General features: G+C 53.4%; 1 protein-coding gene across 3 annotated transcripts in view; it reads right to left on the bottom strand.

The window, feature by feature from the left end:
- Positions 1 to 12,985, bottom strand: part of UBE3C (ubiquitin protein ligase E3C) — a 73,621-nt gene that overhangs the window by 27,377 nt on the left and 33,259 nt on the right. For 2 of the 3 annotated variants that reach the window (XM_037131879.2, XM_037131880.2), the window contains exons 11-14: positions 12,392 to 12,478; positions 7,508 to 7,665; positions 7,153 to 7,385; positions 914 to 1,018 (exon numbers count right to left, since the gene is read on the bottom strand). In XM_037131879.2, coding sequence (XP_036987774.2) covers positions 914 to 1,018; positions 7,153 to 7,385; positions 7,508 to 7,665; positions 12,392 to 12,478 — 583 coding nt within the window. The remainder of the gene's footprint in view (positions 1 to 913; positions 1,019 to 7,152; positions 7,386 to 7,507; positions 7,666 to 12,391; positions 12,479 to 12,985) is intronic. The other variant, XM_037131881.2, reaches the window with a different exon arrangement.

Below are 12,985 nucleotides of genomic sequence, written 5' to 3'. Positions count from 1 at the left end.
CATGTGCCAGCAAACAGGCCACCGTATGATACCCGCAGGGGACCCAGGTGGCCAGAGTGCAGCGGAACCTGTGTCCTGGCCCCAGATAGCCACTGCACGGGTCTCCCCGCAGCCCTGCAAATTGCACTTGAGAGCCCGTCCAACTCAGCGACTGCTCCAGCTGCCATCAGCAGGGGGAAGCCGACGCCTCGCAGGGCCTCCTGTCATCTGCTACTCGGTCAGCCTGCAGACGCGCTCACACAGGGAAGGCAGGCTGGACTCCCCACCACTTCTTTCAAACCCGTGCGAAACGGTGGGGTTGGTCCTCAGCAGCCTGGGAAGCGCCTGCTCGTTTGAGGTTCATGAACCCATCCCCTAAGCACCACCTGAGGTCTGGCCCACAGCACCTGTTCACTGTTGTCTGGCTGGAACCCCTCAGTGGCCCCTGGCTCTCTCACACTACCCATCCTGTCCGGTTTCCCCAGACCTAGGACCAGCCACCTTGCCCAAATTAAAATGAATAAACTCAGGCCCTGAGTGGTGTAGCTCAGTGGACTGACTGCCAGACTCTGAGGGTCACCAGTTCAATTCCCAGTCAGGGTACACACCTGGGTTTGCAGGCCAGGTCCCAGTAGGGGGCATGCAAGAGGCAACCACACATTGATGTTTCCCTCTCTCCCTCCCTTCCCCTTTCTCTAAAGATAAATAAAATCTTTAAAGAATAAATCAAATCAAATCAATAAATTCAGGATGCATCGCACTGTGTCACGTGCATCGCACTGTGTCACGTGACCCAAGAGTTGAAATGTACAAGTTTACTGTTACCACTCAGTCATGCAGTAAGTAATGAACCATGACGAAGGGTCTACTCTTTCCCCAGACAGACGAAGCTGAGAACACAGGTCTAGAGAATGCCCCAGGTCTGTAGTGACACCTTGTCTGCTCGGATGTCCTCTTGCTCCGACAGCCAGTGGTTTGGGGGACAGAAGCTCCTCCTTGTGTCTCTGGACTTCAGCATCTTCACCAGGTTGGTGATGACCTGTGGGGGGAACAGGAGCACGTCACACCAACAGGCCCGGGCTGCCACCAGCCGCAGCCCGGCGGCCCCGATGAGCGCACGTACACTTTCCTGTTTACACCCTGCCCTGGCCCCCCACCCTGCAATCAGGTGGTTTATAGGGAAGGGTCTCACTCTGTGGTCCCGAGAATGGGTTTCTGGTACAGAGCAGCCAGCCATCTGCCGACCGAGAGCGCGAAGGTAAACACAGACACGCACGTGCCCAGGCTGACTCCCAAATACCACAAGGGAGGCAGTCACGGCATTGGGAAGCAGATAAATGTAACTGGCTCATCTGAGCTGTAATTAAAGACCTCCATCCAACACAGCAATTTTATAAACCTTTTCCCAAGGTAGAGCAGCATTTCTTGTTTTCTGCAAAACACTACATCCAGGTGTCCCGGGGCAGAAAAACACATCTCACTCTGACAAGAAAAGTAACATCACTCCTCCCATCCTGAGCCTCCGCAGGTCGGGTGCACCCACCAGACGCACCAGACGGCACAGCCTCAACTGTTCAGAGACTCCCCGCCAAGCCCTGCAACTCAGCACCCAGACCACAGAAACGCAAAGGCGCCTTTCATGACACGCACGTGCCAACGTTCAGGACACCAGGGTCTCTGCGCGCGGAGACCCTGCTGAGAGCACGGTCCTCTTTCAAAAAACAGGGAGAGAGAAGCAGAAGGAGAAGAGGGGAGATGCAGCGTGACCCGGGCCTGAGAGCATGTGTGAAAGGAGCGGCTGAGGGAGAGGTCACTGCGGAAAAGCACCCCAAACAACTGAAGCCGACAGGAACCTGAGGCGATGGTGGGCCCTGCTGAGGTTTGCCAGAGACACAGTGCGTCTGGCAGAAAGCCTGGACTGCACAGATGCCAAATAATTTCTCACTGTAAAAGCCCCAGATAACGCTCTTGTTAAAAGTGTAGTGTATCCAGAGCACTCACTGCACAGGACACGTCTACACATAAAAAAGGGTTAGTTACCCGAAATTCAAATTTAACTGGGTGACACATCTCACCTGCGACACCTGGCAGTACTAGCTCTGCACCCAGTCCAAAGTACAATTCTCAAACTGCCAAAACCCTTATCTTAAGTTCAACTGAGAACACTGCTGTCTTCATTTAAATGATCTTTTGTTCTGAGTTTTACAAAAAGTACAAATTTTAAGAAACCATGAAAATTAGCCAGATCCCTTTTATGATGTCAAAACGCCTCTAAACACATTCCTCTCCTCTGCATCACAACTCAACCGCTTGGAGATTCTGGACACGAAAAGGGCAGTTGTGGAGATGACCACTACAAACCCCAGGCACTGCCCAAAGACCGTGGGAGGTGAGAGAAAGTGGAGTGCCAACGCTGACCTGCCGGAGAGAGCCGGCACCGAGATCAGAAGCCGTTCTCCCTCAGCAAATCTGAACATGTTTTCTGGCTTGGGGAGGACCCCAAAAGAGTACTCCACCCAAACCGGAGACTCAGAAAGTTCTGGACGTGAAGAGGACCTAATACGTAAATGCCCACACAGGGCCACCATCACCGATTTTCCCCCATTTGTTCGAGGGGATGCCTGTCAATGGCAGTTTCCCAGGACACCCAAATGCGCAGAGACTGGGGAACCAGTGCGGGGCATGCAGCATCCCGGGCTGACGAGCACGCGCCGGGGGAGCAGCTGTGCCCAGTGCCGCCCGCAGTGCCTCAGCGGCACACCAACCACACCGACACAATGTGTCCCGACACGATGCGTCCCACCACGTCCCAGGGAATCAGCCAGCGCCCTGAACTCACAGGAGGGCTCACATCCTGAAAAACGCACACAGCGGCTCTCCACGCTCTGTTACTACTGACTGTGGGAATGGGAGGGCGGGGGGGGAGACACCTGTGGGCAGGTGTCCCTCCACCCCGTGTGGAAAAGGTCACATGGACCACCACTCCTGAGCCCACACCTGGCCACGTCTGAGTTGCAGGTGCTGCAGAACAGGCCCCGCCCTGCAGGGCCGCCACCCGACCCAGCAGGACACACGTTGCCCCGCCTGCTGCACGTGTGTGCACGTGTACAACCTCAGGCTGCTGACACGAGAGCATATTTACTTCTAAGCGAAGCTCACTGATGTTTAGTTACATTAACACAACAAAAAGTACATGTGGTTCACCGATCGATGCTTCTCTCTCACATCAGCATCCCTCTCCCGCTCTCCCTCTAAAATCGATAAACGTACCCACTGGTGAGGATTGGAAGCAAAAACCAAACCCAACTGAGACAGAACCCTCACAAGACAGGCAAGGAGGGGGCACGTTCGGCCCCAACAAAGGCCACCGCTCGGCACCCCTTGGTGAGCAGCCCACTGAGGCGGTGGTGTGACGGGCACAGTCAGGGGTACTGTTGTCTCGAGGCCTAATTTTTAGGAAAGTCTTTCTGAACCTGAAAAATCACAAATCAACCAACCCCCAAGACGGGGCGACCGGGTGCACTGGGCTCTCTCTGTCCAGACAGGGGTGGCAGGCAGGGTCTGAGCCCTGCCCACCCCTGCCCTTCCTGTGCAGGCGCTGCACACGCATGTGTGTCCAGGGGCACACAGAGGCTGGAGCAATCAGAGCTACAGAGCACACCCGACAGGCACACACACAGCTGATGAATGCAGATACCGTTTCAGCAGCATCGATGCACGCCTTGGAACTGACCTCGGTCCCCACAGTGACAGAGAGACATGACTCTCTCCACCTGAAATTCCACTCTGGGGCCAGCCAGCAGCCTCTCCCAGAAACTGGCTCAAGAGGACAGTGCAGGGTTGAGAATGAGAGCAGCTGGCGGTCCAGGGAGCCAGGCCCCATCACGCAGCCCCGCCAGGTCAGCGGAAGACAGACTCCACCTTGCAGTCTGCAACTCCAAGCTGACACTGCTACAGAGAAAAAAGGCTAATGGGCTTCCAGTCAAGAGGGAGGCATAGGCAGACACACGTCACCTCCTTGCACAACCATAGAAGGATCACAACTAACCTCAAAAAACACTCAGAACTGCCATATATATATATAATCAAACTGTGTGGAAGTCCAACAATCAAGGTTAAGTTTAAAGATCCACATTCATCCAGACAAGTGTGGCTTCCAGAATATCAAAACTATGAACTGTAAAATGACAACAAACTCACAGCTATCAACAACTGAACCTAAAAAAACAAACAAACAAAAACCAAAGCATGCCCTGGCTGGTGTAGCTCAGTTAATTGAGCGTGGGCCTGTGAACCATGCAATCGAGGTTCGGTTCCTAGTCAGGGCACATGCCTGGGTTGCAGGCCAGTTCCCAGTGGGGAACACATGAGAGGCAACCACACACTGATGTTTCTCTCCCTCTCTTTCCCCTTCCCTTCCCCTCTCTCTGAAAATAAATAATAAAATATTAAAAAAAAAACAAAGCAAACAACTAGAATGGGAACAGAATCACAGAAATGGAGATCACATGGAGGGTTATCAGTGGGGATGGAGAGAGGGAGGGAGAATGGGGGTGAAGGTATGGGGAATAAAAAGCATAAAGGGTAGATAGAAAGTAGACAGGCAGAAGTTAAGAATAGTGTAGGAAGCCCTGGCTCGTGTAGCTCAGTGGATTGAGCACGGGCCTGTGAAGCAAAGGGTTGCTGGTTCAATGTTCCAGTCAGGGCACATCCCTGGGTTGCAGGCCAGGTCCCCAGTAGGGGACACATGAAAGGCAACCACACACTGATGTTTCTCTCCCTCTCTTTCTCCTTCCCTTCCCCTCTCTCTAAAAATAAATAAATAAATAAATAAATAAACCATAAAAAAAGAGAATAGTGTAGGAAATAGAGAAGCCAATGAACTTACATGCAAGACCCAATGGACATGAACTAAGGGGGAGGTGGGCAAAGGGGGAAAACCTGGGACAGCTGTAGTAGCATAATTAATAAAACATACTGTAAAAAAGTGCTGCCAGTCTGCTCTGGTTCTTCCCACCCACCACCACGTGGCCTCACCTGTGGCACAGGAGAGTCCCAGCATCGTCATGGCATTACAGCGACCAGCACACGCCGAGCTCTCAGAACGCTGTCTGGACACAGTGCCCCTGGGGCACACTCCCCACACTGCACATCACAGACCGCCCTCTACACAGGGACCCTGGGGCACACTCCCCACACTGCACATCACAGACCGCCCTCTACACAGGGACCCTGGGAGCAGCCGGGCCCTTTCCTGCTCACAGAGGCTGTCCCTTGCGGCCATGGTCAGGCCTTGGCTCAGTGAACAGGTGGCATAAATGACTTCCCACAGGACAGAGATGCTGTTCAAAAAAACTGTCTTCAAACAACTGTTCTCCACTCAGAAGGTCTTTGTAATGACTAATTTCAAACCCAAATTAATCCTTTACCAAAGTAGTGAACTCTCACCCTCATTCTCAAAACCTTCAATCCCTATAAAGTGATAATGAGCCATTTTGAGGGATAAGAAAGAAATTCATTACAAAATTTCCAGTCAATGCTTAAGCAAAATAAAATAGGGCCAGGAGTAAATCTATAGCGTTATTAAACTCAGAGAATTCCAGGCCCAGAAGATAAGCCTGTCAGATGAAAATTATTAAATTCTCAGTAGGTGCTGTAAAACGATAAAATCACCTGGCACTGCACACGGTACTTGTTATCTACAGAATGGAACACTTTATTAATAACAAAGGCCCCAGAGTTTAATTAAACACTTAAAGAAAATACATATGCCACCATAATATGCGTATCCAGGAAAGTTTACATAAGAATTACAGGTTTTCGATGAGTCGATAGCTTATTTTTAACTTAGAATAGTCAAAAAACCGTCAATCCTTAAGAAAGGATACATCAAGGGCTAACCATGTGACCTCCCGTATCTACTTAGGAACCTGGAGATGGGTGATGAAGGTGCACTGCAAACACATCTCACGCCCGTGGGCACAGATCGCAAGTTCAATGGTGCATGAGGACTGCTCCGCGCAATCAAAGCAGTACCCGTTGGCCCCACGGCTTGTAATGCCTCGCCGTAAGTGGAATGTGCTGTGAGGCCAGCGGAAGGGGCCGCGCAGAGCCTGCTGCGCCCCTCGGATGAGTAAGCAGTCCTTAATTAGCCCATCAGGTTAAGTGCAAGCATTAATGGGCCTTTCCTAAAGTCTGGCTTGACATCTTTCTCCAAACATGGCCAAGAAGAAAGTTCCATTAGCAATATTAATACAAGCTTAGTTGATCATTTTCATTCAATTAACTTCTTTCAATTAAATAGATAGCGTGACAACAGCGGTGATAAAAGACCTGAAGGGACAGCTGATGACTCGCTGGGAACATTAGTGCGCGAGAGGTCGCCAGTCTTCCCTGGACAGTAAATCTAGCGCTCAATTTGGAAAATGCACTTCTCCTGCTCTCACCCCTTTAACGAGCAATTTTAGCTGACTGGGTGTGTTTGCCGCAGAAATTTCACGGGAAGTCAAGCGCCCTTTTCTCTTCCTTTTTTCTGCCCCGATAGCTAGTCTCCCTCCGTGGAGGTGGTTTCCTGCCAACACTGCAGCCCCGGTAACTCCCAACTGCCCTTTCTGTGTGGTCGCAGATGAGGCTCTTTTGAAATCATTCATATTCCAGTGTCATGAAATTGATAACCTTACTCCTCCTATGTTAATTTCTTGTAAGACTAAAGAAATAAAATCTGTAAGAGATCTTGCAGTGAAAAACAGAAACATTAAAAACCTCATCTGCACTTCATATCACTAGAAGCACTATGGGCAGTTTCTAACAGATGCGTTCAGCAAAAACGGGGTTTTCAAGGAAGGCAGGTGTCGGGGGTAGAGAAGGGTAAAGGGGGAGAGATGTGGGGACAGAAGGTGACCTGGCTGTGGGTGCTAAGCCCACATGCAACATACAGACCACGTGCCACAGAAACACACTCTTGAAACCTATGTCAACTTATTACAATATATCACCCCAACAAACAGAATTGTATTTAAAAAGTAAAAAAAAAACAAACAAAAAACAAAACCCCCACAGACCCCTAGATGACATCTAAAGTGGAAAAAAGTGAGAGAGAAGGAGAGAAAACCACAGTGCACACCGAATCACGGCCCCAACCCGCAGGTCTGTGAGAAGAGCCCACGCCCAAACCTTGAACAGCTGGACCCAGCGCTTCTGCTCCGTCTGGACGCACCGCTGCACCTCGGCGCTCGAGCGCGCCCCGACGCTCTGGAAGGCGGTGGCGTACTCCTCCCGCACCTCGGGCCTCGTCTCCGGGTAGGCCAGCTTGATGATGCCCAGGCAGGCGTCCCGGAGGCACCGCGACAGCACCACCAGCTCTTCCAGGGTGAAAGGCATGAGGGAGGACGGCCTCTGACCAGCGACTGGAAAACAGCCCCGCCCCATCTCAGTTTGGTCCCAGGGCACCAAAGAGGACAAAAGTTTCTCCCATCCCCCAGGAGGAGAGGCCAAGGGCTGGCGACAGAAGGGCCCGTAAAAGCCTCACCTTCAATGGGGTCACCGAAGAACTCGTTATCGTGGATGGAAATCAGCGAGTGACTGAACAGGGAGCTGAACAGGTAGAAGAGTGGGATGATGCGGCCGGAGTCTTCGAGGGACATGGGCGAGCCCCTCGAGATCACCTGGAGCAGCGGCACCGCGGACCTGGGCAGAAGGGACAGGAGACAGGGCATCACACAGACAGACCCGGGGAAACGAGCGCTTCCAGGAGCACAGCGTCTGCTCCGAGGGCAGGGGCAGGCCTCCCATCAGCACTGGTCGATGAACAGTGCACAGAAACCCGGCAGCCCAGCAGCCAGCCCGCCAGTCTGCCCCCCCATCCTAAATTCTGTGGCGTGAGCCCTGGCCTGAGGACACCCTCAGAGGACAGCGGCGTCAGTCACACCACTCTCGTGGATGCACACTTTGCTTCCATGGTCAAAGCCCCCCTTCCTGTGTAACACTTTGCACAGTGGCCGAGCGCTCTGGTCCTGGGAAGTTTACCAGCTGCTCAGCACTCGGGGACATTCCAACAGGGGTCTGTTGACCCCGGCAGGAGCTCAGGAATCGGGACTCCTCCCTCTGCTCTGGGCCTTGCTTCTAGGAGCCCAGCTCCTGTCCCAGGGCTCTGTAGCTGCCCCTGGGACAGGGTGTGCCAGGTGCCGCGGGCCACCCAGAGCAGCGCAGCCTAAGGTGAGTGGTCCTGAGAGCACCTCGGGGGCTCCTTACCCAGAAAGAGCTGGCATGGGCTACACTCATTTCTCCCACCACCACCCCAGCCCCTTTGTCTCATGGTTAAATGTGGCGCCTCGTGTTACTGAACTTGGAGCTGACATGCCTCTTCCCAGACTACCAGGCTCCACGGCCCCCCAGAGCATGTCCAGCTACACCTGTGGGCACCTGCAACATATCTCCACAAACCAAAGGCAGGCACACGTTAGATGAGTCGTGACCAGGACTCAGGACACAACCAGCCAGCCACCCCAGGCGGCCCACAGGTCTGTGGGAGAGCAGGGCAGGAGGCAAGGCCCAGCAGATGACTGGTTATTCCCAGGGGCTTGGTGGAGCTGGGCCTAGGCCCTGGAGCTTCCGGGTCTCCACGGTGCACATCTGAGGGGCTGCACCAAGTCAGCAGGGCTGAGGACGGGGACCCAGGTGAGTGCTGTCCCCAGGAGAAGAAACACTCTAGCCATTGCCCTGTCCTAGACATGCCAACCCCCACATGTGGCCACAACACTGAACCCTGTGCTTGATGGTCTCACCAACCAAAGGGACTGGTCCAAAACAGGACCACGGTGAGGATGCTGAAAAGGACACAGGACAACTGTCCCACCTCATGGACAAAGCCAGGGGGACGGAAGAGGCTGTGTGTGCGCAGAACAGGGGCAGGGGGCAGCCTCACCGCCCAGCAGTGAACCCTTCACCCACAGGGTCCTGTCCCCTGAGCCCACTGGGCCACCCAGGGTCATGTGCCGCTAACAGATGGAAGGCAGGATCTTAACATCCGTCCTCGGTTTTGTTGCTATCAGTAAAAATAAAGTTTGTATCTTTTAGTTGCTTTGCCACCAAATGCATAACTGCAAAAATAACTGATAGTGATGAACAAATGAACACTTAAGGGAACATGGTAGAGGTTGAGTTAACCAGGTGAAACACATAAAAACATTTCCTGAGCCCTGGCTGGCATGGCTCAGTGGGTTGGAGCACCGTTCCATACACCAAACGGTCCCAGCTTCCATTTCTGCGAGGGCACAGGCCTGGGCTGCAGGTTTGGTCCCCAGTCGGGGCGCATTCAAGAGGCAGCCGATCGATGTTTCTCTCCCTCCCTTCCCCTCTCTCCAACATCAGTAAGCATGTCCTTTGGTGAGGATAAAAAAAAAAAAACCCTGAATGTAGAAAAGCGACACACCTGCTTCAGTTGTTACTGCAGTCGATACTCCTCGTACTCAAAACTCCCCACCACCTCCTTCCTCATCATCCTCACACTCACCAACGTCACTGCGGCCCCCCTGCCCCTCACCGCAAGTCACCCACGCATCTGCCGTCACGCATGCCACTCTCAGAGGGGCTCCCTACAAAGACGGACGACCCTTCTGTTCACCGTCCTTACTCCCTGTCGGGGAGCCCAGGAAAGGGTGGTTTTTTCCTAATGACAGAAAGTGTGACCGGAAAGAAGGGCCAGCTGCGTGCCTGTGTCCTCAGGCAGCCAGGACAGAATGAAGCTTCTCTCGAGTCCTGCTGACCGCGCTCTCTGCCACAGACACTGGCTCAAACAGTGCTCTAGACACAGGCCAGCCCCACAGACGTGCGAGCCAGGAAGAAGCCACTGTGGACTGCAACAGCAAGACACTGGCGATCACAAGAGAGTTGGCCGGTAAGGACACTGGTGTGGCCTTGGGCTCGGGCTCGCCCTCTGCATGGGGCTGCAGGCTGCGCCCTCAATCCCACTCCCCCCCACCAAAGAGCCTCTCTTCCACCTGTAGACGCTCCTACTGAACAGGCTCCTGCCTCAAGAGTCTTAAGAGCACTTCCTACTCCACCTGCTGAGAGTCCTCCCCACTGCTGGTGCCGACGTGGAAAGACACGGGGGACGGGCACACAGGGCAGCCACCCTGCTGAGGGGAGCCCAGCCAGGACTCAGCCAGCCTCGGGGCCAGAGGACCATGCAGCTTGCCACTGCAGCAAAGGCCCTCCCTTGGGCGCCTGGTGGGAGGCAGAGACCACCTGGCCCCGTGTGCCTCCACCTGCCCCCGCATCCCAGGCCCGGGTGGGACCAGAGCCCGTGCTCTCAGCCCCCGCCTCCGGCTGCCCGTCAGCCAAGCACAGCTCGGAGGTCTCAGCCATGCACGTCTCCAAGTCAGACTCAGCGCCACTTAGAGACTAACTAAGCCTTCTGTCCCAACAGTTAATGAGGACACACGTCAGGGTTAATACACTCTAAGTTCTTTGTGGGACTTTGTTTTAATAAGTTAAACATGGGAAATGAAACTCAAATCCTCACACTGGCTTTTTAAAAGTAGTGAGCTTTTAAAAAGAGTCTCTCCCGTGCAGTGACTCCGCTTCCTCAGCACGAGGCAGCGTCACGAACACACAGACAGTCAGGCTCTGCTGCTAATTCCTGTCCCAAGGGTCCCCAGCCTGCACCTGCCTTAAAGAAACTGTCCCCTGGGAAAGCCCAGGCTGGCACCAAAAGCACAACACAGCCTGAAGCCCCCCTCCCTTGAAGACGAAGGGCAGCAAAGAAGACCCCCAGGCCTCTCCTGGGTCCTTGCCCCAGGGGCTGCCGGGGGCTCCTCAGTGGCAGTGGTGTCATTAGAACCCCCGCTCCTCACTCCCTGAAAGTAGTGGGCTGGCCAAAAGGTCCATTTAGTTTTCCAAAAGATAAAAGACACACTTTTCGTTTTCACCAACAACTTCACTGATTTGGATATTCTGAGCGTGTCGGTTGCCTCCCACTACTGGCTTCTAGTGGGGAGAGGCCAGGGTGCTGCTAAACACCTTCCAGTCCATGACACACCCCACAGCAAAAGGTTATTTGGACAGATTCTGCCCTGTACCAAGAAACTCTGCAAACCTCTCTGGACATGTCCACTCAGTCACTGCACCTTCTCCATACACTGCATGAATCTTTTTCTGCATTTCTGGCTTTCTTGAAATAAAAACGCTGCATGTTTTCTTCCAGCTTCAACATTAAAAGGGCTGTACAACCCTTCTTGAGTTCTGGTTAGGTTTTTTAACAAAGTGTGCCGATAGGACAGCCACCACAGCAGTCTAACCGGACTGCTCCAGATGACATGGAGGACAGCTAAGTGCCACCGGAGTCACAGGCGGAGAAACGCTGCGGACCTTTCAGCCAGCCCAGGACCCCAGAGCCATGCTGTATGAACAGCAGACCCCAGCAGTAAGAGTGGCCTGCGCAGCTGACCTGGACACAGCGCCCCCCGTAGGGCAGGCCGTCACCGACGCTCAGGCACAGACCCGGGCCTCCTCCTCAGCACCCCACGCCCAGAGTTCGAGGTGCCTGGACTTCCTGCACCGCCCGACACGCTGCACACCCACTCTCACTGCAGACCCCACCCTCACCCACCAAAACGGCTTTTCAACTTCTTGTCTCCCAAAAAGAAAAAAGCCAAAAACCAAAAAGAAATTCTTCTTTCCAAAGTCTTGCCCTAAAACCGAGCCAAGCCTCCTGGTCCCAGCTGGGCGGGCTCCTGGCGGACGGCCCCGCCGTGGCACAGTGGTTTCTCGAGCATGAGCTGCACTCACAGCTGCGTTCTCAGGCTTAGTCCGCAGTCAGCTGAGTCGCACACGGCCTTTCTGTGTGACAGTGTGCGGGGTCAGTTCAGACTCCGCCAGAGGGGACAGGCGACATGGAAATGGGCTGAGGGCACTCACCACGGGTACTCAGTTCTCTGCTTACCACTCGACTAAAACTAGTGCAGTAAAGGCTCTCGCCTTTACGTTTCAGTGATTCAGATAAGAAAGATCAAATTATTTTAGCACAAAGTTTTAAACAACCCACTTCTACAATATTTGATATCTGTTACTGCTGTGTGCTGTCTTAAATTTGCTTCGAATCTACATTTTCTTTATCAAAAACAAAGGAAAGTCATGTGGAACGAAGGAATTTCCAGGTCTGCCATTTCCCAAAATGACTAGAATTTTAGAAACAAGTTCACCCTCAGATAAAGCCACACTCCTAGTATCACATACAAACACCCGTAAGACGGGCAGTGGTTTCCCCCCTGTGACATGGAGGCCGTGTAAATGCAACTCCCCACAGGAAGTAACCGGGAGGAACAGTGCTGAAGAATACCTTACAGGGTTTTCAACGAGGTCGCCAAGTCCCCCGTCCTTAAGCTCAATTTATAAGTCCGCGTGCACCACATACCCTGTGATCATCCGTGTGGTCATTGACGATATGAGAACCCAAAGGTGCCTCAGAAACCTGGCATTAAAGGCTAAGCTGTAGAGAAGCCTAAAAAGGAAGGGGAGATAAGAGTCAGCAAACACTCGTTCAACACATCGCTTCAAAAGTGCGCTTCGCCGAGGACACGTGCCGTGTGGGAGACGTCTGCACCTGCACCACCAACACCCGCCGCCCGCCACGGTGTGCGGGCCTGGCGCCGGCCAGAGTGCTCCCAGGAGCAAGAGGAGAACCCCTCCCCCCGAGGAGGTGCTGCAGGACCTCTGTCCACGCACTCCGTCCACGCACTGCGACGGAGGTGCTGCCAACGCTGCCAACGCTGCCACCACTGACACGCGCCCTCAAAACCTGTACCACTCAGCATCCGACTTGAGTCACGATTCTGGAACACGCACATACAAATGACCTTATCGTCAAATAAAATCTACAAACTACTTTAACTCTATAAAAGATGTTCTGAAGGTTGAAAACACTTCTGTAGAATACCACTTCCACAGGGGGACCAGGGAACAGCAAGCCTCCCTTCCGGTCAGCCCCCTGCGCCACCCTGCACTCTGA

This window comes from Artibeus jamaicensis, unplaced genomic scaffold, assembly GCF_021234435.1.
Source record: "Artibeus jamaicensis isolate MK-2021 breed Jamaican fruit bat unplaced genomic scaffold, CSHL_Jam_final contig_718, whole genome shotgun sequence".
Taxonomy (NCBI): Eukaryota; Metazoa; Chordata; class Mammalia; order Chiroptera; family Phyllostomidae; genus Artibeus; species Artibeus jamaicensis.
Note: the sequence above shows the minus strand (reverse complement) of the source record. Positions and strands in the feature narration are given on the sequence as shown.